Genomic DNA, 24,153 nt, shown 5'->3' with positions numbered 1-24,153 from the left:
TGGAGTTTAGGAAAGCACAGTCCTTTTATTATTTCAAAACTACCTCTGCTACAGATAAAACGGAATGGATGGACCAGAGGCGGGCAGAAATCTCTGGCATGGTGTGGGCAGGATGAAAATGGAAATGTGCCAGCCGAGAACTTCAGAGAACAACTCTCTGTCTCCCCTTGATGCAGAGCTGTCTGGAGAGAGGATCCCATGCGGAAGTTGTCAGCGATGGCTGAAGAATCCCTGAGGATAGTTGAACTTGAAGGGCTTCATGCGACTGGGCCCCCTAAGAAAGGAGAGAGATTTTTGAGTATCAAAGGCTATTGTAGGAAGGCTCTCAGTCTTTTTCAAAAATGTGCGGATGCCATATTACGATCATTATGAAAGGGCCTTTAAAAAAACATTTTTAACATTTGTAAAGGTGTCCTGCTGCAATAGAGGAAGCCAGTCAAGAATTTTGCACTTGACTGGTGAGAACTCAAGTAATAGTATCTTCTCTGTAGTGCATTATAAAAAAGCAAGGCTCCCTGACCCAAAAAGCTCACAATTGAACAGGCAAAGAAACAAACAAAAGGAGTAAATAAGGATGCTAGCTTGGAGAGCTGTCATCAGAAGGTGTCAGCAGAGAGAACACAAAGTACAATTCCACCTTTAAACTTGAATAGAGTAGTCAGTACATTAACATGAAAGCAAAACAAAGAAACAGGCAGAATCTTTGACTTTATTTTAAACTGCAGGGATATAGTCCTCATGATTCTAAAAATACCCCCTTCATTTAAATGAATCAGTATTGAACCTGAAAATGAGTGCATGAGAACTACTTGCAGCTTGGAGCGGGGACTCCAACGCCTCTCCAGAAGATGCAACAGACACCACCTGGGGTGGCTTCAGAACAGGATTAGGCAAATTCTTGGGAGGACAAGGTGATCAATGGCTACTAGCCACGATGGCCATGCTCTCCCTCCCCCGTCGGAGTCAGCATTGCCTCTGAATGCCAGTTGCCTGGGAATCACAAGAGGGGAGAGCGCTGTCGCACTCAGGTTCTGCCTGCAGGCGTCCCGTAGGCATTTGGTTGGCCAGATGTGTCTCAGGCCTGATCCAGCAGGGCTCTTCTGATGTTCCTTTGCTTCCCCACAGACGCCAACACGTCAGCTGCCCCGCGGCTGTTTCATCTCCAGCTCAGCCCTTTTACCCACACACTGCCGCCATCCTTGGTGAAAAGGAAGAAAAATACTGCAGTCTCTGACGGCTTCACAGCATACGCATTTGCACCTTTGACTGCTTTTGTCAAAGCAAAGAGGAGCTTGAGAGGGGACAGCCAGAACGCAACGCCTGCCACAACGCCATCAAGCTTGTGGGTGCCAAATTAGGAAACACCGTGCCAGAAGTAGAGATGAAAAATGGGAGACAGCTCCCAAGAGACACTGGAGCCAAGATCAAAGCGCCAAGATCCAGAGAAAATGAACAGACGCCTCCTAGAGATGCAGCTCTCTCCACCCCCTCCCAGAATGGGAAGGGGCGAGATGAGTCTTCTGCAGGCAGGCAGGCGTGGATGTGCAAAGGCAGGCTCACAGCTGCACAAGGAGGGAGATGATAAGGGGTAGGGAGAGATTGCACAAACAGAATCATGCAAAAATAAGCAAATACTACAATTTTTGTTGGGTGCAGAAATCAGGTTTCTTACTGCAGGGTGTGCTTTTTTTGGGGGGTGGGGGGAGAGAAGAGGAAGGATTATTTTGTTTTTAATACTCCGACATTCACTTCTTAAATTTACTTCTCGCTTGCAATTGTGGGGTTCCTTTCACCCAGAGACTGGCCAAAGCCTGAGCCTCTGCTGGAAGTGCTTCAAAACCGTTTCCCCCCCCCCCCGCATCCCAGTTTGTCCGACTCCACTGTCCTCATGTGTCCACACGAGACGCTTGCAGCTCCGGCTGCTCCCTACCTGACCAGGCGCAGACACATCTTCTCCTGCGGAAACTCCTTGGGCCCCTCCACGCTGTTGTCATGTGTCTCCGTCTCTAGGTAGACGTCCAGGACGACGCACAAGCGCTGCAGCTGGTTGGTCAGGAGCTGGTAGCCTGGCTTGGGCCCGTAGAGCTCCTTGTAATAAACACTGACCTCACTCTCCATGGCCTGCAAAGAACAGGAGGGAGGGAGGAGGAAAAAGTTAGTCACCAAGAGATCTCCTAGCAGATGTCCGACATCAGGGAAGCAGAGTTTGTGGCTTCCCAGATGCCGCTGGACTCCCAATACCCATCAACCACAGCCAGCACGGCCCAACGACCAGGGTTGATTGGGGTTTTAGTCCAGCAGCACCTAGAGGGCCACAAGTTCCCATCCCTGGGCTAGAGTTTATGGAAACAGATAGAGAGAGGGGTGGGGGGGAGGATGAATGGGTGCAGAGATCCTCAGCGGTCTGAGCTGTGTGTGTGCCAGTGTGTGTATTTACTTTAGAAGCAGGCTTTTACCCTGCACTGAGATCACTGAGACTTAGTAAAATAAGAAAAGCTACTTTATTTATAGAAATACACAGTAGATAGGAAAGGCATACCTAATTCTAACTAAATTGGAGGTACAATGCCCAGACTTGGGTATTGCCCTTATGGCTCAGGAGAGACAGCAAAGACAGAGATGTCTCCTCTCTCCTTGGACAGTCGAAGAAGACAAAGGAAGGAGGGGCAGGTCAGCTTCCCTGAGCACATCAGTTTACAACGGAAGGAACTTAAGAGCACAGCACAGGGAAAGGTAGGCAAGCCTAGCCAGCTGGAGGACCCGAACTCTATCTTTCTTCTGGAATACAAACAAAAGAACCCAAACCAGAGTTGCTCTTGCCCCACTTCCAACAGAGTTCTCATCCCCGGTTCGTACCCAGCGCCTTACCCGGATGTTGTCGTCATTGCTGTTGGTCTTCTCCCCTTTCCAGTTCAGGCTCAGGCTGAAGATGGGCGGCATCGAGGAGTAGCCTGGGTTCAGCACCACAGCTGCCTGGAGCTTAGCTAGTTTTTTTTTAAGGGAAACGAGTATCAACGAGGCTGTGCATCCACTGAATATTATCTGGTGCAGGATTCCCCCCCCCTTTCACTCTCACTAAAATTCTAGCCCCTCATGGTTGAGGCCGGTGGTTCCCAAACTTTATTCTCCCCATGGACTACCTGGAAACTGAGGGTCTTTGGCAAGACCACTCCATGATTTTCTCTGCCTGCTGCCGCAACTGGAATGTGCTGTGCTAGAGTTTTACAACTTTGCCTGTGTATGACTTTTAATTGTACTTTCATTGCTTCATATATATTGCTTCATATATCTTTCATATATATTGTATTTTATTGCATTGCAATTTGAATTCCACAGAATTCAAATAATACAAGACATAAGAAATAAATGCATCAATAAAAATACAATTAAAAATCTATATGAATATTTAATGCCACGGACGCGCCGCTTCCCGTCTTTAACCGCAAATCCACAGACATGCTGCAGACCACTTGAATGAAGCTCACAGACCACTGGTGGTCCACGGATGAAAGTTTGGGAACCCCTGGTTTAGGAGAAAAGCCAAAAAAAAGTAAGTCTACCTAACGCATGACCAGAATGTAGCCTACTGAACAAAGGTAATCCATTGTTCCACCCATTTTCCCCCTGGCCCTGCTCACCACTGGCATGCGGCCCCCGGAAGGTTGTGCACAATGAATGCGGCCCTTGGGTTCCCCGCCCCTGCGTTACATCAATGTATTCTTCAAGTCTTCTGGGGTGGAAAACCACAGGGGAAGGGAAACGTACATACCTGTCCCTCTTTCTATCAGGGCCATGTAATACAGGTGAGTGTCCTCCGCCAAACCAGCATCTACGACATCTCTAGTGTAGGGCAGCTCCTACCGAGGGGAAAGCCATCATAAGCTGGTCGTATGGGTCAGGTGGGGGGAAAGGAGGCAAACAGTGTGTCCACACCCAACAGAGTGGTTTGGCCCACAAACTCTTGTAATACGAGCAGTGACTGGATGGCTCAGTTTGAGTCGCAGCTGATGCTAGCGACCTGGGATGGAAAAACCTTCGTAGAAAAGGTTCTCCAGTTCTAAAAATGTATTACTTCATTTAAAAAGAAAAATCATTTGGAAAATAATCGATATAATACCAAGCAAACTGAGCAAAGTTGTAATTAACTTTTTGTTTCCAGTTGCCTACACTTGCATGCATATATTATTTTAGAGTAAAGCTTTGAGCTTCCTTAAATGGAATATTCAAACCACGTTAAATGGGTTTTGGATCCCCTCCTCTCTCAAATCAAACATTTCTGGCAACTGGGGGAGGGGATTCAGATTCCAATCAATTTTCTCCCAATCTTTCCCACGCGACTCCACCCACCAGGTAATCCTCGTATGTGAGCACTGTCCACTTCACCAAACGCGACACGATCTTGGCCGGAAAGAGATGCTGGCACTCGCTGGAGATGGGCAGGATGCCATGCTCTGAAGCCCAAGGAAGAAAGAGGAATGTGAATACAACAGAAAAGAGTCCAACCTTCCTCAGCCGAGCCAACACATTACGTTCATGAGCGACGGCCTGGAGGCCAGATCTAGCACCTGAGCCATTGCGGCTTCAGGGTTTCTATCACAGAAGGTTAAAAAAGGGCCTGAACGTCTGAAGACTCCAAGGAGTTCTGACAGCGGCGGCAGGGCTGAGAGGCCCACACATGTGGTATTGGCACAAGCTTACTCCATCAGAGACAGAAGTGGGAAATCAAGAGAGGTGCTTCGAAGCCGCAAAGGCACTTTGAGCAAGGTTGTCTAAATCGAGGGCAGGCAGGAGATGGATGACAGCCGGCCCATGGAGCACCGGATAATTCTCGGTGGACTGTTGAGTATCTGCTGGTTGCTAGGACTCTGATCCTGCAAGGGTGATAAAGCTGTGGGAGCTGATGGGTCAATTCTTGTGGCTTGGCAAGACGGATCTGTGACTTGAGTTAGTCCCCCACCCCATTTATAAATGCCTGTATTCATTTATGCGTTTAAGACCAATGGAATATTTTTATTGTTAATGTTAGCTGATAATGTTATGCACCTCCACACAAAATAAAAATCCCTGCCCCCAGAAAACTAGCACTGTCAGAGGAAATCGGTTCTAGATACATCTTCTCCCTGACATGCTAGATTTCCACATGCGGGGATTTATTTATTTACATTGTATGGAGGAGCATTCCGCTGCCACCTTAGGGCTCATGTTGCAAGTCGGGTGCTAAAGAGATGAAAAAGTCGAAGGCTCCTGCTGCTGCAGAGTGTGCTGCTGTTGGAATCAGAGCATTTTGCCACCTCTGGGGGACACAGCGGAGGCAGCAACATACCAAGGGAAGCAAATTGCTTGTGCAGAGCAAGGCGAGACTCCAGCCTCATCTTGAGCAATTTCATCGTCCTCTCCATGTGGCTAGCACTCAGTGAGTTATCAGCGACCACAAAATTCTGCAGATGAGACAAAACACGGATGGCATTACCTCCACGCCTCAAGGGATAACTGGGCTGGCCTGGCACGCTTGTCACATAAACCCCTTTATGCCTTCAGAAACCCACAAGCATACGCTTGTCCCCTTTGCCATCTGGAGAACCAAGTCCAGCAGCCATGATGAAGGCTGGCGGAGATTTGGGCTGCCCCCTTCCTGACTGTTTAAAGGCACTTCTGAACTTACCTGGGGCTGATCCTTGGGGAAATGCAGGCCCCCCAACTTCTGCACCCACACATAAGGATGGCCCAGTTCTGTGACATAGTCATTCAGGGTCAGGATGCTGGAGAAAACACATGGAGAGCGTGCAATGAGAGCCCACCAAGGCAAGTCTTAGAAGGCAGACCTTTCTCCCACCCCTGGCTTACCCAACTTTATCAAACTGGAACTGGTTGGCAGGGTTTGGAGTTCTCTTCCCGTGATCGCCGGGATACAGGCAGCTCAGGAGGGAGTCGGGGGAAAGCAGGTCTCTGGGAAGAAAAAGGGACGAGCGACATGAAACTCTCTGCGATGCCTTGTAGCAGCAGTTAACTCAGAAATCTCTCCTCTGCTGTGCAACTTTAACTCCAACTCCTTAGAGGAGGGAAATGCCCATTTGCACCTGGAAGGCGATTATTTATGTTGTTCAACAGCACACACAATTTTTTACTGAGTTTCATGAGCAAAACTTTCAAGACAGGTGGGCTCCTGCCCTAAAGCAATCCACATTTTTACAGCGAGAGATTCGTCTAGAGAAAAGAAAGCCCTTTAGCTCAAATGGTTTTGACAGAGGTTCTGAAATCGTCCAAAATCCTGCAAGATGGGAAAGTTAGCATCAATCCCTCGGGTTTGCAGGAACTCTGCTGACCTTCTCATCTGTCATCACCTTGTTTGCTCTCCAGATCTGTCAACAACATCCTCTGCCTTGTAGAACAGGAAAACCAGCCAGGCTTCATTTTTGCTTTCCCCAATCACAAGGGCAGTTCTACGTACATTACGTTTTGTGGTGTCCAGTGGGGCTTTCTCCCTGGTAAGGGCGTATAGGATGGCAGCCTCAACAGCTAGCCAAATCATGTCGCTCTCCCTCAGTACAACACTGCAAACACCCACCCTTTCCTCTCTAACATTTCAGCTAAAACTCTGGTTCACCCTCCAATCACCTCCTGCCTGGCTGCTGCTGCCACCCCAGACTTCCACATCTCAGCCTTCGCCTCTTCATCCAAACTCTACCGCAAAAGCATCAATTCCTTTCATTGATCAGTGACCCCCACCTTTCAAAAGGTTTTCCTGTGGGCCTTCCCTGCCTCGAAATGGTTCTAGATGTTTTAAAATAGCTTTTAGATGTTTAATCTTGAAGACCTGGCTCTTCAGGCAGGCCTATGGGATCTCTGGGGTGGGTTAGGTTTTACATTGTATTAATGTAAGATGGTCTTCAGATGAGATGTTATGATATTAATAATGTGATGATTATGTATATGAGTAGATTGTATTTTATATTGTATTTTATATTGTAAGTCGCCCAGAGTGTCCGTTCAGTCGGACAGATGGGCGTCTGCTAAATAAAATTTTATTTATTATTATTATTATTATTATTATTAATTTGGGTTTTTATTTTATTCTAAACTGTACTGCTTTAATAGTTTGCTGTTTGCTGCCCTTTGACAGGGGAGAAATTCGATAAATAAATACATCCAGTTCCTATTCAGCCTCACCTGTTCCCCAGCCCAGGCTACTTCTCCAAAACTGAACCTCCTGCTTAAGGTAACTGATAACTACAAGTGCCTTGATTTGGTCCTGCCTGCACGCCATGGTCTCAGTAAAGTGCACTTTGCTTGGTGAGGATGCCCTGCTCTCTGTCAACAACACTACTTTTAACTGGCCTTTTTAGTTTAATCTGCAGCTGATCAGAGAGCTTGCTTACTGAGAAGGGGGTATACATGCATGCAATTCTATACTCATTGCTTCGAAATGATAATCTGCAGCCTGTTTAAAAAGGGGAATAGCACAGTCAGGAATGTAAAACTGAATTTCAAAAGATCAGAGCAACGTCAGAATGTTTCAGTCCGCAAGGGGTGTGTGCACGGAAACACACACACACCCCGAACTCATGCAGAGTTCCCATGGCAATGTAGAAGTGAATTTCCACATAAACTTAGGGCCGTTCACCCAAGGAGAATTTTCTTTCTCAGATCTGGTTTTTGTAGAAATAAATAAAAAAAGGAAGTACGCAGTCACACAATAGTCGTGCATGAAAAGATGTCTTAAAGTAGTTTGGGGGGCAGGGGGAGTTTCCTTTGAGACAATTCCCCAGCAGCAAAAATAAACAAAACAGCCTAACTGCATTTGCACGGGCATGTCCCCTGAAATCTCTCCTCCCTCTTCTCTCCCCCTGCCACCCTTTCCTCCTCTGTCAAAATTCAGATTGTAAACTCCTGGGGCCACAGATCTGTCTGGCTTGTTAACTAATGTAATCTTGCAAAATGTTGTTATATGGATGGCGCTACACGGATAGTCACCATGTCTCTGTGCATTTTAAAAGCTGTGGAATTGATCATAGGCTTTTGTATTGAGATATACGTTTTGTACTGTAAATCACCTAAAGGTTATCAGTATTCGGCAATCAAGTTCAATAAATATTAATACCATAATAAGACAGCCAATCAAAATCCATTAAGGCAGGGATGGGTGCTGCTAAGACATATAACGCATAGCTAACAACAGCAGCCTGCTGAAAAATAAAGGAGGGGGAAAAGCAGCCGGATATCTCATGTGCAGAAACAGTGTACAAGTGGATAATCTTTACTCTGTACAAAACTAGCTCGTAATCACCACCCCTCCTGCCCCCAAATGACAGGTTTTCCCTTTCGTCTCCGTCTTTCACCCTGGGAGATCTTCCCGGCCTCTCACTCAGGTTCCTTCCACCATCTACCTACTACTTCCATAGGGGTTCAATCTTTGCCCTCTAATGGCACCGCAGATGGAGCAACACCAAAGGGGTAATCCCCTTGGTGTCTCCCGCTTGACGTGACCCCCCATTGGCGTTGGGCCATCGCCAGGCAGCCCACTGTCTGCTGCAACATCTGTCTCCCCACCCTGAAACACTCTTCAGCACTCGCCTTTGCACAGCCATCAACTATAAACCATAAACGATGGTTTACGAACAATGGTCAACCAAGGCTTATAGCTGGTTTATAAACCGTAGTTAACGTTAACCACAGCTTAGCGTCACGTGTCAACCTGCACCTCCTCCTTAATGATGGTTATGGAGCTGTCATCGTCCCAAAGCTAAAGAGCTGCGAGTGAAGAGTGGCTCTTCCTGGCTTGTGTCTCCTTTAACCGGGGAGGGGATGGCGACACAATAAACCAAGGTTTAAGTGGCCGTCTGCCAGACACCTTAGCTTTAACTATGGTCCATTAACTATGGTTAACGTTAACCGTGGTTTAGTGTTGCATGCCAATGAGATGCACCTGGAGAGAGAGAGCACAAGCTGCTTCTTCCAAGCCCATTTCAGGAGCTATGCTTCCAAGCCAGATTTTCCTTCTACCTTTCTGCTCACACACACACTCTAAACCCAAGTTCTCCAGGATCCCAAGGGATAAAAGCTCCAGTCCTTGAGGCAAGGTAACCCAGAAATGAAAGGAGGAGAGGGAGAGGCGGCAGCGGAGCAGAGACAGAGAGAGACTCAGCAGCCCTGCAAAGGAAGAGGAAGCGATTAGTCTGCCGGAGAGTAATTAAAGGCGACAGGGAGATGAGATGCCATCAGCCACCAATTTATCTGTGCTGGCTGAACAGATCAGCAGAGACGCGGTGGGGTGGTGAGGAGAATGGGTCTGTCTCTCCCTCCCCCCAAGTGATCAGACCCACAGGAACTCTTCCCTCGTGTCAGGCTCCTCCCTGTCTGTCAGCCAAGGTAAATTAAGAGACCAGAGACAGACCTTGTCTCTTCCGCTATTGGCTCTCCGCTCTTTAAGGGTCAACAAGGCCCAAGAGGGGATGCAGCTGCAGCGTCTACAAGGCGACAGTGCCGAGCGGCTGAACGGAATGATGCGGCTCAGGGAAAAGGTCAACTTTGCAAACTTGAATGCCCACAGCTCCCCCTGCTCTGACTCGATGGGCAGCGCTACCTTTTGCAGTGCCCAAATAACGTATTGTGGCAGGACAGTTTTGGAAGACAGAAAGCCAAATTCTGCAAGTTAGATGGGGAAGGAGATTCTTGGGCAGGGTTCCTCTCCTGACGTTTTGGGCAAACATGGTTTAAAAGAAGGCTCAACTCTGTTATACGGAGATTACTTGGCTGATGATTTCTGTGATCCAAGAACGGCAGGTGACAAACCCTGCTCTCCATTACTCCTTACGGATTCTCCAAATTATGGAAATCAGAGCTTTGTACTTGCATATATTTACTGTCTCAAAATATAGGGGAACATTTATGCTCGCTTGTTTCAGTGTGTTGCCTTCTACACAGATGAGTGGATGATTTAATAAGACCCCAGGAAACAAAACATTTGCATCTGTGACAGAACTGGAGAAACAGTTTGGCCACAAACGGACAATACATTTAAATCACTGTGATACCACTTCAAACGGTCATGGGTTCCCCCCAAGAATCCTGGGAACTGTAGTTTGTTAAGGGTGCTGACAGTTGTTAGGAGACCCTCATTCCTCCTCATAGAATTACAGTTCCCAGAGTGGTTTATCAATCAATCTCTCTTCTGGGAATTGTAGCTCTATTAAGGGAATGGGGTCTCCTAACAACTCTCAGCACCCTCAACAGACTGCAGCTGCCATGATTCTTTGGGGAAACCCATGACTATTTAAAGTGGGACTATGGAGCTTTAAATATATAGTGTGGATGTGGCCTTAGTTGATCAGGACCTTTTGCCTATAAAGTGTAACGCTGCAGTTGGCTATACTGGTAAGACAGCAGTGTTAAATTTCCTTGAGAGTGCCCTTGGTACAGGGTTATTTCCACCCAAAATGTGTCAGGCAGTAAATAAAAATACTTTTGTTTCCACCTTTGGCTTTTCACTGGCAAGGCACTTTGAGGGTGCCCCCCCCCCCGTTACTGAATTTCAATGAAGCAGCAACTGCCCTGGAAAATCTCCTCTTTCTTTGGGGAAAAACAGCCGCCAAATTAGAAATCCACATTGATCCTGCAGGGAGCCTTGACAGCAGGTTTCTTTGCCAATATCCTGTCAACTTTCATTACACAGCTGATCCCACCCCGGCACCTGGCGCCCGCAAGTGGCGTCCCGCCACCCAAAGCTCACCCGGCACTGATGGGCATGGTCATCTCCGTAGCTGCAGTCACCTTGGCTTTCACCGTCATGACATTGAGGTTCATCAGATAGTAGAAGGTGAGGAGCAGCATGCTGCTGTCTGCAATGACACAGCCGACGCCGGGGGTTTAGGAAGGGGGATGCAAATTATCAAGTTGGGAAAGGGTGTGTGTACGTGAGAAGGAGTAAGAAACAATCTTCAACTGAGTTGAGGAAGAAAAGAAACCAAATGCACAGCTACGAGATGGAGATACTTGGCTCAGCAATACTACATGGGAGAAGGACCTTGGGATTGTTGTTGATTACAAGCTGAATATGAGCCAATAGTGCGAAGTGGCTGCAAAAAAGGCACATGCTATTTTAGGCTGCATTAACAGAAGTGTAGTTTCCAATCGTGTGAAGTATTGGTTCTCATCTATTCACACTGGTTAGGCCTCATCTCGAGTACCGCATCCAGTTCTGAACATCGCACTTGAAGAAGAATGCAGACAAACTGGAACGGGTTCAGAAGAGGGCAACGAGGATGATCAGGGGACTGGAAACAAAGCCCTATGAGGAGAGACTAAAAGAACTGGGCATGTTTAGCCTGGAGGAGACTGAGGGGAGATATGATAGCACTCTTCAAGTACATGAAAGGTTGCCACACAGAGGAGGGCCGGGATCTCTTCTTGATCATCCCAGAGTGCAGGACACGGAATAATGGGCTCAAGTTGCAGGAAGCCAGATTTCGCCTGAACATCAGGAAAAACATCCTAACTGTATGACTATGGAACCAATGACCTCGACAGGTGGTGAGCTTTCCAACACTGGAGGCCTTCAAGAGGCAGCTGGACAGCCACCTGTCGGGGATGCTCTAATCTGGATTCCTGCATTGAGCAGGGGGTTGGACTGGATGGCCTCACAGAGCCCTTCCGACTCTACAATTCTATAAGTTTCAACCAGCATGTGTGTCTGTAAGAGCCCTTTTGTTCATCAAATATATAATATCAGAACAGCCCTGCTGGATCAGGCCAAAGGCCCATCTAGTCCAGAATCTTGCGGCAGGCCGCACTCAAGATTGGAAACGTGGGAAGCTGAGAGAAGCCAGGACTGACAGATTGGTGCGTCCCCACCTCCCAGTCCAGCCAGGGCGAGACTCCCCGCTTGGCGCCACCAGATGACAAAGCCCAGCACTGTCTTGCTTTCATACCTTTGCATTTCAGGTCAACGGTGACGGACAGCGGGTGCCTCTTGAGCATCTCCTTACGCTTGTCGTCCAGCTGCACCCCCAAGGTCGGGCGGCGGCGCTTCTGTAGCAGGGAAGGGACAATCACAGCACGTTTCTGCCTTTCCCTTCCCAGCCCGCTTCCTCCGCAAAGCTGCCCTTTTGTTTGCGGTGACTTTGCACCACAGTCAAGGCACCCTATGCTGTCGCCGTCCGTCCCGCGCAGGTGCTTTGAAGCGCAAGCAAGAGACACGCAGCAGGAAGGACAAGCAATGACAAGAATCGGGCCCGCGACGGTGGTCATTTGCTCATCTCTGCCTTTCCGCTCTCCTCCAAGAGGCCTGCTGCCCCCTCCTGAGAAACCCTGTTTCAAAATTCTAACCCTTCGGCACACAGGGAAGGCTCACCATAGGAAGCTGCCATCAGTCCATCTCCCTCAGTGCTGCCTACGTTGACCGACTCTCCAGGCTTTTAGACAGGGCTCTGTCTCCCTGTCCTACCTGGAGCTTGAACCTGGACCCTCTGCATGCAACGCAGATGCTCTAACACTGAGCTATGGTCCTTAACTCCACAGGGGTTGTATTCCACTAAGTCCTACTCAGAGTAGACCCACTGAAATCAATGAACCTAAGTTGGTCATTGACTTAAATGGGGTGACTCTGTGTAGGATTAGCACTGAATGCTACCCACTGAGTCAGACCTAGTTCATTATTATCCGCACTAACCCACAGCAGCTCTCCAAGGTTTCAGACAGGGAGTTCCTTTTCCCAGCCCTGCTCGGAGATGCCAGGGATTGCGGCCTTCCACGTGTTGGTGGTGCTGCTACCGGGGGGCTGCCCATGAACCCGTCAACAGGGCCTTTTCAGTGGTGGTTCCGTGTTTGTGCCATGCCCTCCCTGGAGAGACATGTCTGTCTCTGTCATTACTGACTTTCAGGAGGAATTTGAAAACATTTCCATTTACCCAGGCATCGGATGGCTGAAGCTCTTGGCAACCCGGAGATCACTGGATGAAACCATGTTTATAACCATTTTTAGAATGTTTTGACTGTTTTTAGAATGCTTTTTAAATTGTTTTGTGGATGTGTTTGATGCCCTAAGCTCCTTTGGGAGGAAGAGCAAGACATAAATCCAATTGATGATGACGATGAGAAAAGCAGATGCGCTACCGCTGAGTACGGCCTTTCCAGAAGTCCCTCTGAAGAGAGGGGAGGGGACAGCTGAAAGAGAATGATAAAGCAAAGGACCTCCACGAGGGTGGTATGCACGTCAGCGCATCCCCAACGCCCTGATATCTCTGACGGTGCTTCTCCGCGCTTCATTACACCCCGATGATGGGAACAGAATACAAGAGAGGTCCTTTGCTTTTGCTTTTAACTGGGGGTCGGAAGGGAGAGTGACAACATGCGCGAGACGCGAAAGAAGATGGAACTGTGGCGCAGCAAACGGGCTTCAAGGCGGAAGGAGACATGCCGCTCACCACGACATCCCTCCCCGCAATTCTGGCAACGGGAGGGGGGAACCCTTACCGTGGTCTGTTCCTCCTCAGCGTCCGAATCGCTCTCATCGTCTGTGAACCAAAATAAACAAACGTTAAGAGCCCTGCTGGTGGCTCAGGCCAAAGGCTGATTCAGTCCAGCGTTCTGTGCTGTTGCGCTCAGGTCTTGCTCTTGAAGGCTTCCCACTACTGCGAGAACAAGATGCTGGACTTGGTGAGCCACTGGCCTGATCCAGCAGGGCTCATCTGATGCTCTTATAATAAAGCAGGAAAGCCTCCCTGGTTATGGAGCACACACGGCCGGTCGCAGCCCAGGCCACTACGTACAAAATCCAATATAAACCTGTTAACACTTATTTGTTCTCTACAATAACTTTTCTGCAGGCATGGTTTTGGCTAAACATTCGGTTAGCTCCCAGGGGAGAGATAAAAATAGCTTTGGGCTCAAGTTACAGCCTCACCACCCATTCAAAGCACATGACTTTCCCCAAAGAATCCTGTAATTTACTTCTCCCAGAGCTACAATTCCCAGGATTCTTTGGGGGGAAGCCAAGTGCTTTCTATGTATGGTGGGTGGATGTGACCCCAGTTCCAACACTTGAGATGCCAGTGGGCCATCCACATTCTGTGGCCCTCTGGATGTTGTTGGACTACATCTCCCCTCAGCCCTGGTCCTTGGGCCATGCTGACTGGGGCTGATGGGAGTCATAGCCCAGCAAACACCTGGAGGGAAGGCTGGCGCAGACCAACTCCCCTCAGCCCCAGCCAGCATGGCAAATGGTAAGGGTTGCTAGGAGTTGTAGTCCAGCAACATCTGGAAGGTGTCAAGCTGGGGAGGGCTGGTTTATGCCAACTGGTGGCTGCTCTCTGAGTTACATCTCGACCCATGTAACTGGGAATCCTTTAACCGGAGGTACCGGGGCCTGAACCTGGGGCTTTATGCAAGACAGTGTGGTGCAGTGGTTAAAGTGTTGGACTAGGACCTGAGAGAGACCAGGATTCAAATCCCCACTCAGCCATGAAGCCCACTGGGTGACCATGGGCCAGGCACTATCTCTCAGTCTAACCTACCTCACGGGGTTGTTGTGAGGATATAAAGGAGCCAGGGATATACACATATGCCACATCTTGATCTCTTTAGAGGACAGAAAGGTGGGCGATAAATGTGATGAAAAATAAAATAAATAAATAAGCACGCCACGTGCTCTACTGCCACGACAAGCAAAGGCAGCTTAGGGACCCTCACTTACCTTGAGAGTCCTCTGGAGGTTTGCAGAGAGCTTTGGCTTCCTCCACGTTGCCTTCGATAGCCACAGCCAGCTTCTTATCTGCGCAAGAGATGGCGCCATTAACCACGCCTCTCCCCCAAAGACGACTCCCACCAATTCTTGTAACATTTCGCAAAGCACACTAGCCTTCTAAGAAAAGGCACAGTTTTATAACAAGTCAGACTAGAAGGTCTGTCTAGCCTGCGGCTGCTGCAGTACCACAAACTCAGCGCCCTAGGACTCCACCTCTCCCAAACCCGTTCCTGTTAGCTGAGGTGCCCAAGGGTGGAGTCCAAAGGCTCCCTGCATGCAAAGCTGAGTGGTCACACTGGGGCCACTTGGCCAAGATGCAAAACCAGCTAGCCGTAGGACCAGCTCCCTCTTTGAGGCAAGCACCTTTCCCAAGCCTCTTGGGTTACAGGGCAGGGATGTAAACAGCAAGGCATTTTAGCTCAAGGGTTACAAAAAGAGCAGGGGATTAGGTAGGGGTCTCTAAATCTGCTTTTGCTCATCTGCTACTTCCACAATACTCCAAGTTCTCCCCTAGCCTGTTAAAAAAAGAAGAAGTGGAACAAATGGGGCAAGGTAAAAAAACACAACATGCAAGCCACCTTATGCTTAGGGAACTTAGGGAAGTGCTCTGAAAATGGGGGCTGTTTCTTCTAACCCTGTGTCATGGTCAGATCACTATCTGGTGAATATAGACTTCTCGATGCCACACACCCTCCGCAGGGGGCAAGGACCTATTAGGATGGTCCGCCCCAGACGCCTGATGGAACCTCAGGGATTCCTGAATGCGCTGGGTGATTTGGAACTGACTGAAGGACGCCCGGTCGGAACCCTGGTGATGGAGTGGAATAGGGAGATCACTGGGGTTTTGGATCGGGTGGCTCTGAAACGTCCTCTCCCGCTGAACAGAACTCAGACAGCACCTTGGTATACACCACGGTTGAGGGGTCTGAAACAGGAGGTGAGACGACTTGAGCGCCGATGGCGGAAATCTCACACTGAAGACGATCAGACACTGGTTAGAGCAGCGATAACTGCCTACCAAGTGGCAACAAAGACAGCAGAGTGCTGTCCCAGGAGATTGTTCCAAGTGGTCCGAAGTCTGGTCAGTCCAGTGTCTCTGGAACCCATGGAGCAATCAAAAATCTCCTGTGATAATTTTGCTAAACACTTTGCTGGTAAAATCAAGCGTCTGAAGAGCATGATTCCGCCCACTGTGGATACAGGAAGTGGGCCAGAGTCGGCCAGTTGCATTCCGGTCCGATGGGATCGGTTTCAGACTCTTCCCTCTGAGGAAGTGGACAAGGTGCTCAGTACTGTGAAACCAACCACCTGTCTGTTTGATCCTTGCCCTTCAGGGCTCAAAATGAGCTGTAAAGAGAGACTGAGCGAAGGGATCAAGGCAGTGGTAAATGCATCCTTGAAAGAGGGTGCTATGCCATCAGCCCTCAAGGAGGCGGTGATAAAACCCATCTTAAAGAAACCCTCCTTGGATCCCCAAGAGCTGGATAACTTCCGCCCAGTCTCTAACCTACCATTCTTGCGCAAGGTGATTGAGTGAGTGGTGGCCAAACAGTTACAGACACACTTGGAGGAAACGGATTATTTGGATCCATTCCAATCGGGCTTCAGGACTGGGCATGGAACTGAAACAGCTTTGGTCGCTCTGGTAGATGATATGAGGAGGGCGTTGGATAGGGGAGAATATACCTTCCTCGTCCTCCTGGATCTCTCAGCGGCTTTCGATACCGTCGACCACAGTATCCTTTTGGATCGCCTGGGGGGATTGGGAGTAGGGGGCACTGTTCTACAGTGGTTCCATTCCTATCTCTCAGGCAGGTACCAACGAATAGCTTTGGGAGATGAGGTTTCAGACCCTTGGCCCCTTAACTGTGGAGTGCCACAGGGTTCTATCCTCTCTCCCATGCTGTTCAATATCTATGTGAAACCGCTGGGGGCTATCATCAGGAGTTTTGGGCTGAAGTGTCACCAATATGCGGATGACACTCAGCTCTATCTCTCATTTAAATCTTCACCAGAGTTGGCTGTGGATACCATGTCCAAGTGCCTGGAGTCCGTAAGTGGTTGGATGGGAGAGAACAGACTGAAGCTGAATCCCGATAAGACCGAGGTGTTACTTGTGGGAGACAGAGGAAGGTTGGGTATTACAGACCTGATACTTAATGGGGTGAGATTATCCCTGAAGGACCAGGTCCGCAGCCTCGGGGTCATTCTTGACTCCCAGCTGTCCATGGAGGCTCAGGTTTCGGCGGTGAGTCGGGCAGCTTGGTATCAATTACATCTGATACAGAGGCTGCGACCCTACCTCCCTGTTCATCTGCTCCCACAGGTGATACATGCCCTGGTCTCCTCTCGCTTAGACTACTGTAATGCGCTCTACGTGGGGTTACCCTTGAAAATGGTCTGGAAATTACAGCTGGTACAGAATGTGGCGGCACGCTTGATCAAGCGCAGCCGTCGCCGTGATCACATCACTCCAGTATTAATAGATCTTCACTGGTTACCAGTTGTTTACCGGGCCCGATTCAAGGTGTTGGTGTTGACCTTTAAAACCCTATACGGTTTCGGCCCAGTTTATCTGACGGAGCGCCTCCAGAATCACCAAATATGCCGCCTCACAAGATCAGCCTCTCAAGACCTTCTCTCGGTCCCACCGGCTAAAACAGCTAGGCTGGTGTGGACCTGAGAGAAGGCATTTTCGGTTGTGGGCCCCACCCTCTGGAATTCCCTTCCGTATGATCTCCGACATGCTCCCTCCCTGATAGGTTTTCGTCGAGCCTTAAAAACCTGGCTATTCAGGCAGGCCTATGGGATTGAGGAGGATTAATTTTATGATGTTTTAACTGGAAATTGGTTTTAAATTGTTAGGACTGTAGATTGTTTTTGTATATTGTATATTATGTATAGCTTTTAGCTAGTGTAAGTCGCCTAGAGTGTCCACTAACCTGGACAGATAGGCGACCAATAAATAAAATTATTATTATTATTTATTATTATTTATGCTGATGTTCCTGGCTGAAACAGGACTCATGCAGACGGGCTCTTTAAGCACAACAAGAGCCGGTGTGGTGCAGCAGGACCGAGCACTGGACTAGGACCTGGGCGATCAGAGTTTGAATCCCCACTTGGCCACATGAAGCTTAATGGGCCACAGTCACTGTCACAGAATCATGGAGTCGGAGGGGGCCTATAAGGCCATCCAGTCCACCCCCCTGCTCAGTGCAGTAATCCAACTCAAAGCATCTCCGACAGGTGGCTGTCCAGCTGCCTGTTGAATGCCTCCAGTGTAGGGAGAGCCCACCACCTCCCTAGGTCATGGGTTCCATGGTCATACCGCTCTAACAACTCTCAGACTAACCTACCACACAGGGTTGTTGTGAAGATAAAATGGAGAGGGGGGAGAACTGTGTACACTGCCTTGAGGTCCTTGGAGGTACAAATGTAATCGATAAGGTAAGAAAGAGCTTTCAAGAGGAAAGGGGAATTTTCAAGTTAAATTGATGGGGCTTTTCAAGTTACAGCTTCAGAACAACGAGGTCCCCAAATGCAGCTGCTTCATCTGGTTTCAGGCAGCTCGCTCTCTCTCCCCCGCCCCACGCCGCCAACCCTGCAGACTCAAGGGAGCTGAGAAGCCCACAAAAGAGCTTATGCTGATCACATTTAGGAAAACAACAACAGCATGACAGTCTCCATTCTGCAAGGAGCTGGGAAATTGAGCCCTGCTCCCCTTGCGAGTGCAGGATGCCGAGGATGCGCCTGGCTCGGCCACCTTCGAGACCACTCACCGCAGGCCTGGCCATAGGCGCTGGCTTGGACAAACAGGACGTAGAGAGGCGGAGGGAGGTGCCGGGCCGTCTCGTACTGCTTGTGGACCTGGTCAAAAGGCATCGAGAGGTACTCCTGGACTGGGAGAGACGCCTGGCGGGAAAGAGGAGGGGCAGGCGCAACGGAGAGGGGGCAGCGGTCAGAAATCCGTCTGTGTCGGGGCAGTCGCCCCAGAGCCCCCGCTATCACCAACGTGCTCAGACGATGGCTGTTTTTAGGCTGTCAGTGGATGTTATGTTTCAGCGCACTGTTGGGCGACCTGCTGCCTTTGTTTCCCCCACGGACCACCTGAAAATTGCGGGGGTCTTGGAGGACCAGTTAATGGTTTGGACCAGCTGTAATGGGCGCTGATAGATGCTGCATGATTCTCAATGGTACTTTGATTGCTTCTTTCATTGCATTTGATTGTACTACCATTTGCATGCCACAGAATTCAGACTGTAAAGCAATAAAGTACAATATATAAAATATCAAAGAGGCAATCAAAAGACTATTAAGCGTCAGTATGGGTAATTAACATGGACATGCTGTGGACCATCTGGATGAAGCTCGTGGATCACTGGTGACCCATGCACCACAGTTCAGGAACCCCTGACCTAGGGGCCACATGCGGCCCCCAATCTCTTTTTATGCAGACCCCGACACTTCTTTTCCCAGGGGGTGGGAAGCCTCAGGCCCAGCGACCCCTTCCAAACCTCTCTATCCAGCCCTCAGGAGTCTTGCCCAGCCACACCCCTCGCTCAGGCCCTGAGACTGAATGTGGCCCTCCAGGCTTCTCTATCCGGCCCTCCCATGCCACACCCCTCACTAGCCCTAATTCACACCTTCCCTGAGTGTTTTTGCCTGGCTGGGATGTGTCCCTGTTTGGAGGACAGAGAGGGAAGCGCAAGTGTGTGTAAATACTAGACTACTGTGCAAAAGTAAAAATTACATCCGTTCCTCTGCCTTCTTTTGCTGGTTGCCCTGCCCACCACTGGCATATGGGAACTGGAGTCCAACAATATCTGCAGGGCTGCAGGTTAGCCAACCCTGTTACACAGCAAACAAACCAGCCTCCTCAAATGTATAAAGGTCTCTGAGGGAGCAACTGGGGCTTGAGATTATCGGCCAGATCCACACCATACTTTGAAAGCACATTCGATGTGCATTTAAAGCACAGGGCTTCCTCCAAAGAATGCTGGGAAATGTAGTTTGTTAAGGGAGCTGCTAGCCGTAGGTCTGTGTGTGGGGTGGGAAGCTACAGTTCTCAGGATTCTTTGGGGGGACGCCATGCGCTTTAAAAGTGCACGGAATGTGCTTTCAATGTATGGTGCAGATTTGCCCCAAATCCCACCCAGAATCTTTACTGGGAACTGTTTAGATATAAATAATATCGGTTCAGATTTTTTTTTCTCCTCTACAGCAGCGACAGGGAACCCATGGCCTTACAGAGGCTGTTGGACTCCAACTCCCATCAGCCTCAGCCAGTGTGGCCAATGGTTGGAACAGCAGAAACTGTAGTCCAGCAACATCTTAGTAATGTTCCCCGCTCTACAATGATGAGGGCTAGCAGCATGCCTTTAAAAAAAAAAAAATCAGTCTCAGGCTTCCATGGCAGCTTGATTCAGTATGAAAGGCCACCTCTCCTGTTCCATCCACAGGATATACAGGTTTCTTGACACCCATGTCAAGAACTGCTATTCAGAAAAGAAAAGAAACGCTGGCTCACAACATACCTGCATGATGCTGTTGAGGCGAGGCTGGAGGTTACTGAGATACTCCTTCTTCACTTCTATCTCTTTCAGAATCTTCTCTTTGTTAGCCAGACTTTCTTTATATTTCTCTGCCAGCCTGGGCAAAGGAGAGCGACAACAAGCAACAATATCGTCAAGAAGCAAGAGGCCGGTTCAGAGGCAACATGTACGCACAGGCTCCCTTTTCTCGGGGTTGTTAAGAAATCTTCAAGATTTCCCGAACTGAGAAGCACAGAGGGAAGCTTAGGTTCCTTCAGAGGTAGCCGTTTCAGATACGTAATCTTGTATCGACAGCTTCAGAGGAGACAAAAGGAGGTTCTTTCACATGTGCTGCACGAGAACTTGCAGACGTTCCATGAAGCTGAATGTTGAAAGATTCAGGACAGACAAAAGGAAGTATTTCTTGACACAGCACAGAGTTAAAGCGATAGAATCTGCTCCCAGAAGAGGCAGCGATGGCCACCAACTTGGATGGCTTTAAAAGAGGGTGAATAAATTCATGGAGGATAAAGCTGTCTATGGCTACTAGCCACAATGGTTATCTCCTGCCTCCACTGTCGGAGATGGTATGCGTCTGAATACCAGTGACTGGAAATCACAGCTAGGGACAGTGCAGCTGAGCTCAGATCCTGGTTGTGGGCTTCCAATTAGGACATCTGGTTGGCCACTAGGATAAATGAGTGCTAGACTAGATGGGTTACTAGCCCAATCCAGCAGGCTCTTCTTACGTTCTTAACTTCCTATGGACTGGAAATCCCAGTGTCTTTCAGTCACGTATCTGGGAGACAGTATTATCCAGTGCCAAAGAGTGTCAGATTGAGGAAATCCAGGTCAAATCCCCGCTCAGCTATGGGGAAGATCATGGGCAGTCGCACTCTCTCAACCTAACCTACCTCACAGGACTGTTGTGAAAACCATGTGTGCTGCCTTAATTCCCTTGGGCGAAAGGCAGGATATAAATATATAAATTAATTAAGCTTTTTTTTAAAAAAAAATTAAATATGTTTTGTTTTAACATGTTTTTAAGGATGCTTTTAATATATTTTAAAGTCTGCTTTTATGATGTCTTAAAGTGTTCTTAGTGCTTTTGTTTGCAGCCCTGGGCTCCTACTGGGAGGAAGGGCCGGATATAAATCTAATAAATAAATAATAATAATATCCATTTGCCCACTACATCAGATCATTTGGGTTTACAGGTAATGCTGTCTAACTGCAATCTCTCTTTAAAAAAAGCAAACAAAAAACCCAACATCCTTGCTGACAACTTTTTCACTACTGAAAATGGAAATGGCCTGCCTTCAAGTCGGTCCCGACTTATGGCGACCCTATGAATAGGGTTTTCATGGTAAGCGGTATTCAGAGGGGGTTTCCCATTGCCCCCCTCTGAGGCTAGTCCTCCCCAGCTGGCCAGGGCCTGCTCAGCTTGCCGCAGCTGCACAAGCCTGCCCCTTCCTTGTCTGCAACTGCCAGCTGGGGGGCAACTGGGCTCCTTGGGACTATGCAACTTGCCCACGGCTGTACAGGTGGCAGGGCACGTAACCCCTGAGCCACTCACTGTGGGGGTGATCTTTAGCCGGCCCTTGACACCCAGGAGACATGAGTGGGGATTTGAACTCCCAGCCTCTGGCCTCCCAGCCAGGCTCTCCTCCCCACTGTGCTATACCAGTGGTCTTTTTCACTATTGGAAGGAATTATGTTAGAGATTGGAAGGGGAAGGGGGTAGGCTGGGGAAAGAGAATAGGAATTTGGTTAAAGCCACCTAGTAGCCCCTTGTTTGGGCTACAATCCCTGCTGGCACTCACCACCCAAGTTCACCGTTAGAAGGAACAAGATTGCAGACTGGAACGGCGGGGGGGGGGGGACTTTGCAAAGAGAAGAGCAGTTTGCTTAAAGCCACCGAGTGGCTGATCTGAGTGGCATCCGCCAGGTTACCCTACTCACCGCTTGCGTTGCTCCAGCTCCCAGTCAAGACGGGAGAGGGTCTGCTGGTGAGGATCAGTGAGCGTGATCTCTGCCTTGCTGATTTCTGGAGGGGCGTCCACGTAAAACTCCTCCACGCTCACCAGCTCAATTTCCTCATGCTTGGACCTGAAGAAAGGGTCCAGGAAAAAACACATATAAACTTAAGGGAGGAGAGATGTTTCTCTTCACCTGGGGGTCACGACACAGAGCTAGCTGCAATTCAGTGGCAACCCAGAAGCTGGGCCTTGCAAAAGGTTTACTGAAGCTGCTCCCGCCCCCACCAGGGGATACAAACGGCTCGCTGGAGCCCCAACAAATGGCCAGAGGTGACAGCAGTAGAGGAAAGCAGGACTTAACCGCAGCAAGACACGCAGATTCCTCTTTCTTTCCTTCAGGGGGACATTTTTGCTTTGTAGAGAGGGGAATGATGGCGGTATGATATGTGTTTTTCCAGGTGATCTTATGATACACCTTCAGTGAATATGTGTTCTCTTTCCTACCGCAATAGGATGGAAGATTCTTTGTAGGAAGTGGGGCGAGAGCAACTCCTGTTTCGTTCTTTTGTTTATGTTCCACAAGGGAAATAGAGTTAGGGTCCTCCAGATGGCTAGGCTTGCCTACCTTTACCTGTGACACTGTGACTGACTCCCTTCCGTCGTTAGACTGATATGTCTTAGGGAAGCTTATCTGCCCCTTGTAATGTTCCTATATATTAGTGTATATATGGTAAGTGCTGGTTGTTTAGAGTATACATGGTAAGTAGTGAAAGAGGAGAGGGAGTGAATGGGCAATAGAATGCTTGATGATTGGCTGAATGTTTAAAATGGCTGACAGTATAAATGAAAGGAGGACAGGTAAATCTGGGTGAATGTGAGGTGGTGAATTGTGGAATCTGGAGGGAGAAGAGAAAGAGTGGATTGCTTGGTGGGGTTTAGAGAGTTGTTTACCAGGAGGGAGGTGGAGTTCAGATTAGTATTGAGTAAAACCATATGCTTATGTGCCTTAAGAAGAAATCTTGTTAATCTTGTTAGCTTTGTTATCTGTAATAAATACTTAATTTGGTTTACCAAAGGTCTGATCCTTGGCTGGAGTTTCACAGACCAGAAGGGAGGGTAAGGTAATGACCAAGGCTGAAGGGGAACTGTAACAAATGGTGGCAGCGGTGAAGAGAATAACAATACCAGTATTCAGAGTCTCTGGGAATACTAGTATTGGGACGTTACTGGTGGTTGCCTAGCAGGGGGATCTGTTGAGATCTGTGCTAGAGCGGGGAGAGAAATCATAAGAGAGAGCGGTCCGGACTGGTGGAGTCCCTGGTGGTGCCTAGAGACAGGCAGTAACCACGAGCAGGTAGGAACCTGACAGGGAGAGCCAGGGAAGGACGCATCACACCCCTCCTCCTTCCACCCTTTCTCTTCTCCTTTGACTGTCCAAGAGAGAGGAGACACCTTTGTCTCTGCTCTCTCCGTCCGGAGCCATGAGGGCAACTCCCATGTCTGGGCGTTGCGCCTCCAACTTAGTTAGTTAGAACTAGGTATGCCTTTCCATTTACTATGTATTTCTATAAATACAGTTGCTTTTCTTATTTCACTAAGTCTTAAGTCTCAGTGATCTCAATGCAGGGTAAAAGCCTGCCACTTAGGTAAACACACACACTTGCGCACACACAGAGCTCAGACCGTTGACAATCTCTGCTAACATGTATACAAATTTACACAACACTCTTTACATTAGGAACAGAGTCAGACCCATTGGTCCATCTAGCTCAATACTGTCTACACTGACTGGCAGGGGCTCTCCAGGGTTTCAGGCAGGAGTCTCCCCCAGCCCTATGTGGAGATGCTGCTGGGGATTGAACCGGGAACCTTCTGCATGCAAAGCAGATGCTCTGCCGCTCAG

The 24,153-nt window shown here is 48.8% G+C and overlaps 1 protein-coding gene across 2 annotated transcripts in view; it reads right to left on the bottom strand.

The window, feature by feature from the left end:
• THOC5 (THO complex subunit 5) overlaps positions 1-24,153 on the bottom strand; it is a 28,685-nt gene continuing 4,532 nt past the window's right edge. For both annotated transcript variants that reach the window (XM_061602802.1, XM_061602803.1), the window contains exons 6-20: positions 22,234-22,380; positions 20,275-20,389; positions 18,520-18,652; positions 14,687-14,764; positions 13,468-13,508; positions 11,925-12,024; positions 10,727-10,835; positions 5,845-5,946; positions 5,663-5,759; positions 5,324-5,438; positions 4,348-4,451; positions 3,770-3,857; positions 2,869-2,984; positions 1,931-2,121; positions 1-274 (exon numbers count right to left, since the gene is read on the bottom strand). In XM_061602802.1, the coding sequence (XP_061458786.1) occupies positions 211-274; positions 1,931-2,121; positions 2,869-2,984; positions 3,770-3,857; positions 4,348-4,451; positions 5,324-5,438; positions 5,663-5,759; positions 5,845-5,946; positions 10,727-10,835; positions 11,925-12,024; positions 13,468-13,508; positions 14,687-14,764; positions 18,520-18,652; positions 20,275-20,389; positions 22,234-22,380 (1,600 nt within the window). In that variant the 3' untranslated portion in view covers positions 1-210. The remainder of the gene's footprint in view (positions 275-1,930; positions 2,122-2,868; positions 2,985-3,769; positions 3,858-4,347; positions 4,452-5,323; positions 5,439-5,662; positions 5,760-5,844; positions 5,947-10,726; positions 10,836-11,924; positions 12,025-13,467; positions 13,509-14,686; positions 14,765-18,519; positions 18,653-20,274; positions 20,390-22,233; positions 22,381-24,153) is intronic.

The sequence above is a fragment of the Rhineura floridana genome, chromosome 19, assembly GCF_030035675.1.
Source record: "Rhineura floridana isolate rRhiFlo1 chromosome 19, rRhiFlo1.hap2, whole genome shotgun sequence".
Taxonomy (NCBI): domain Eukaryota; kingdom Metazoa; phylum Chordata; class Lepidosauria; order Squamata; family Rhineuridae; genus Rhineura; species Rhineura floridana.
Note: the sequence above shows the minus strand (reverse complement) of the source record. Positions and strands in the feature narration are given on the sequence as shown.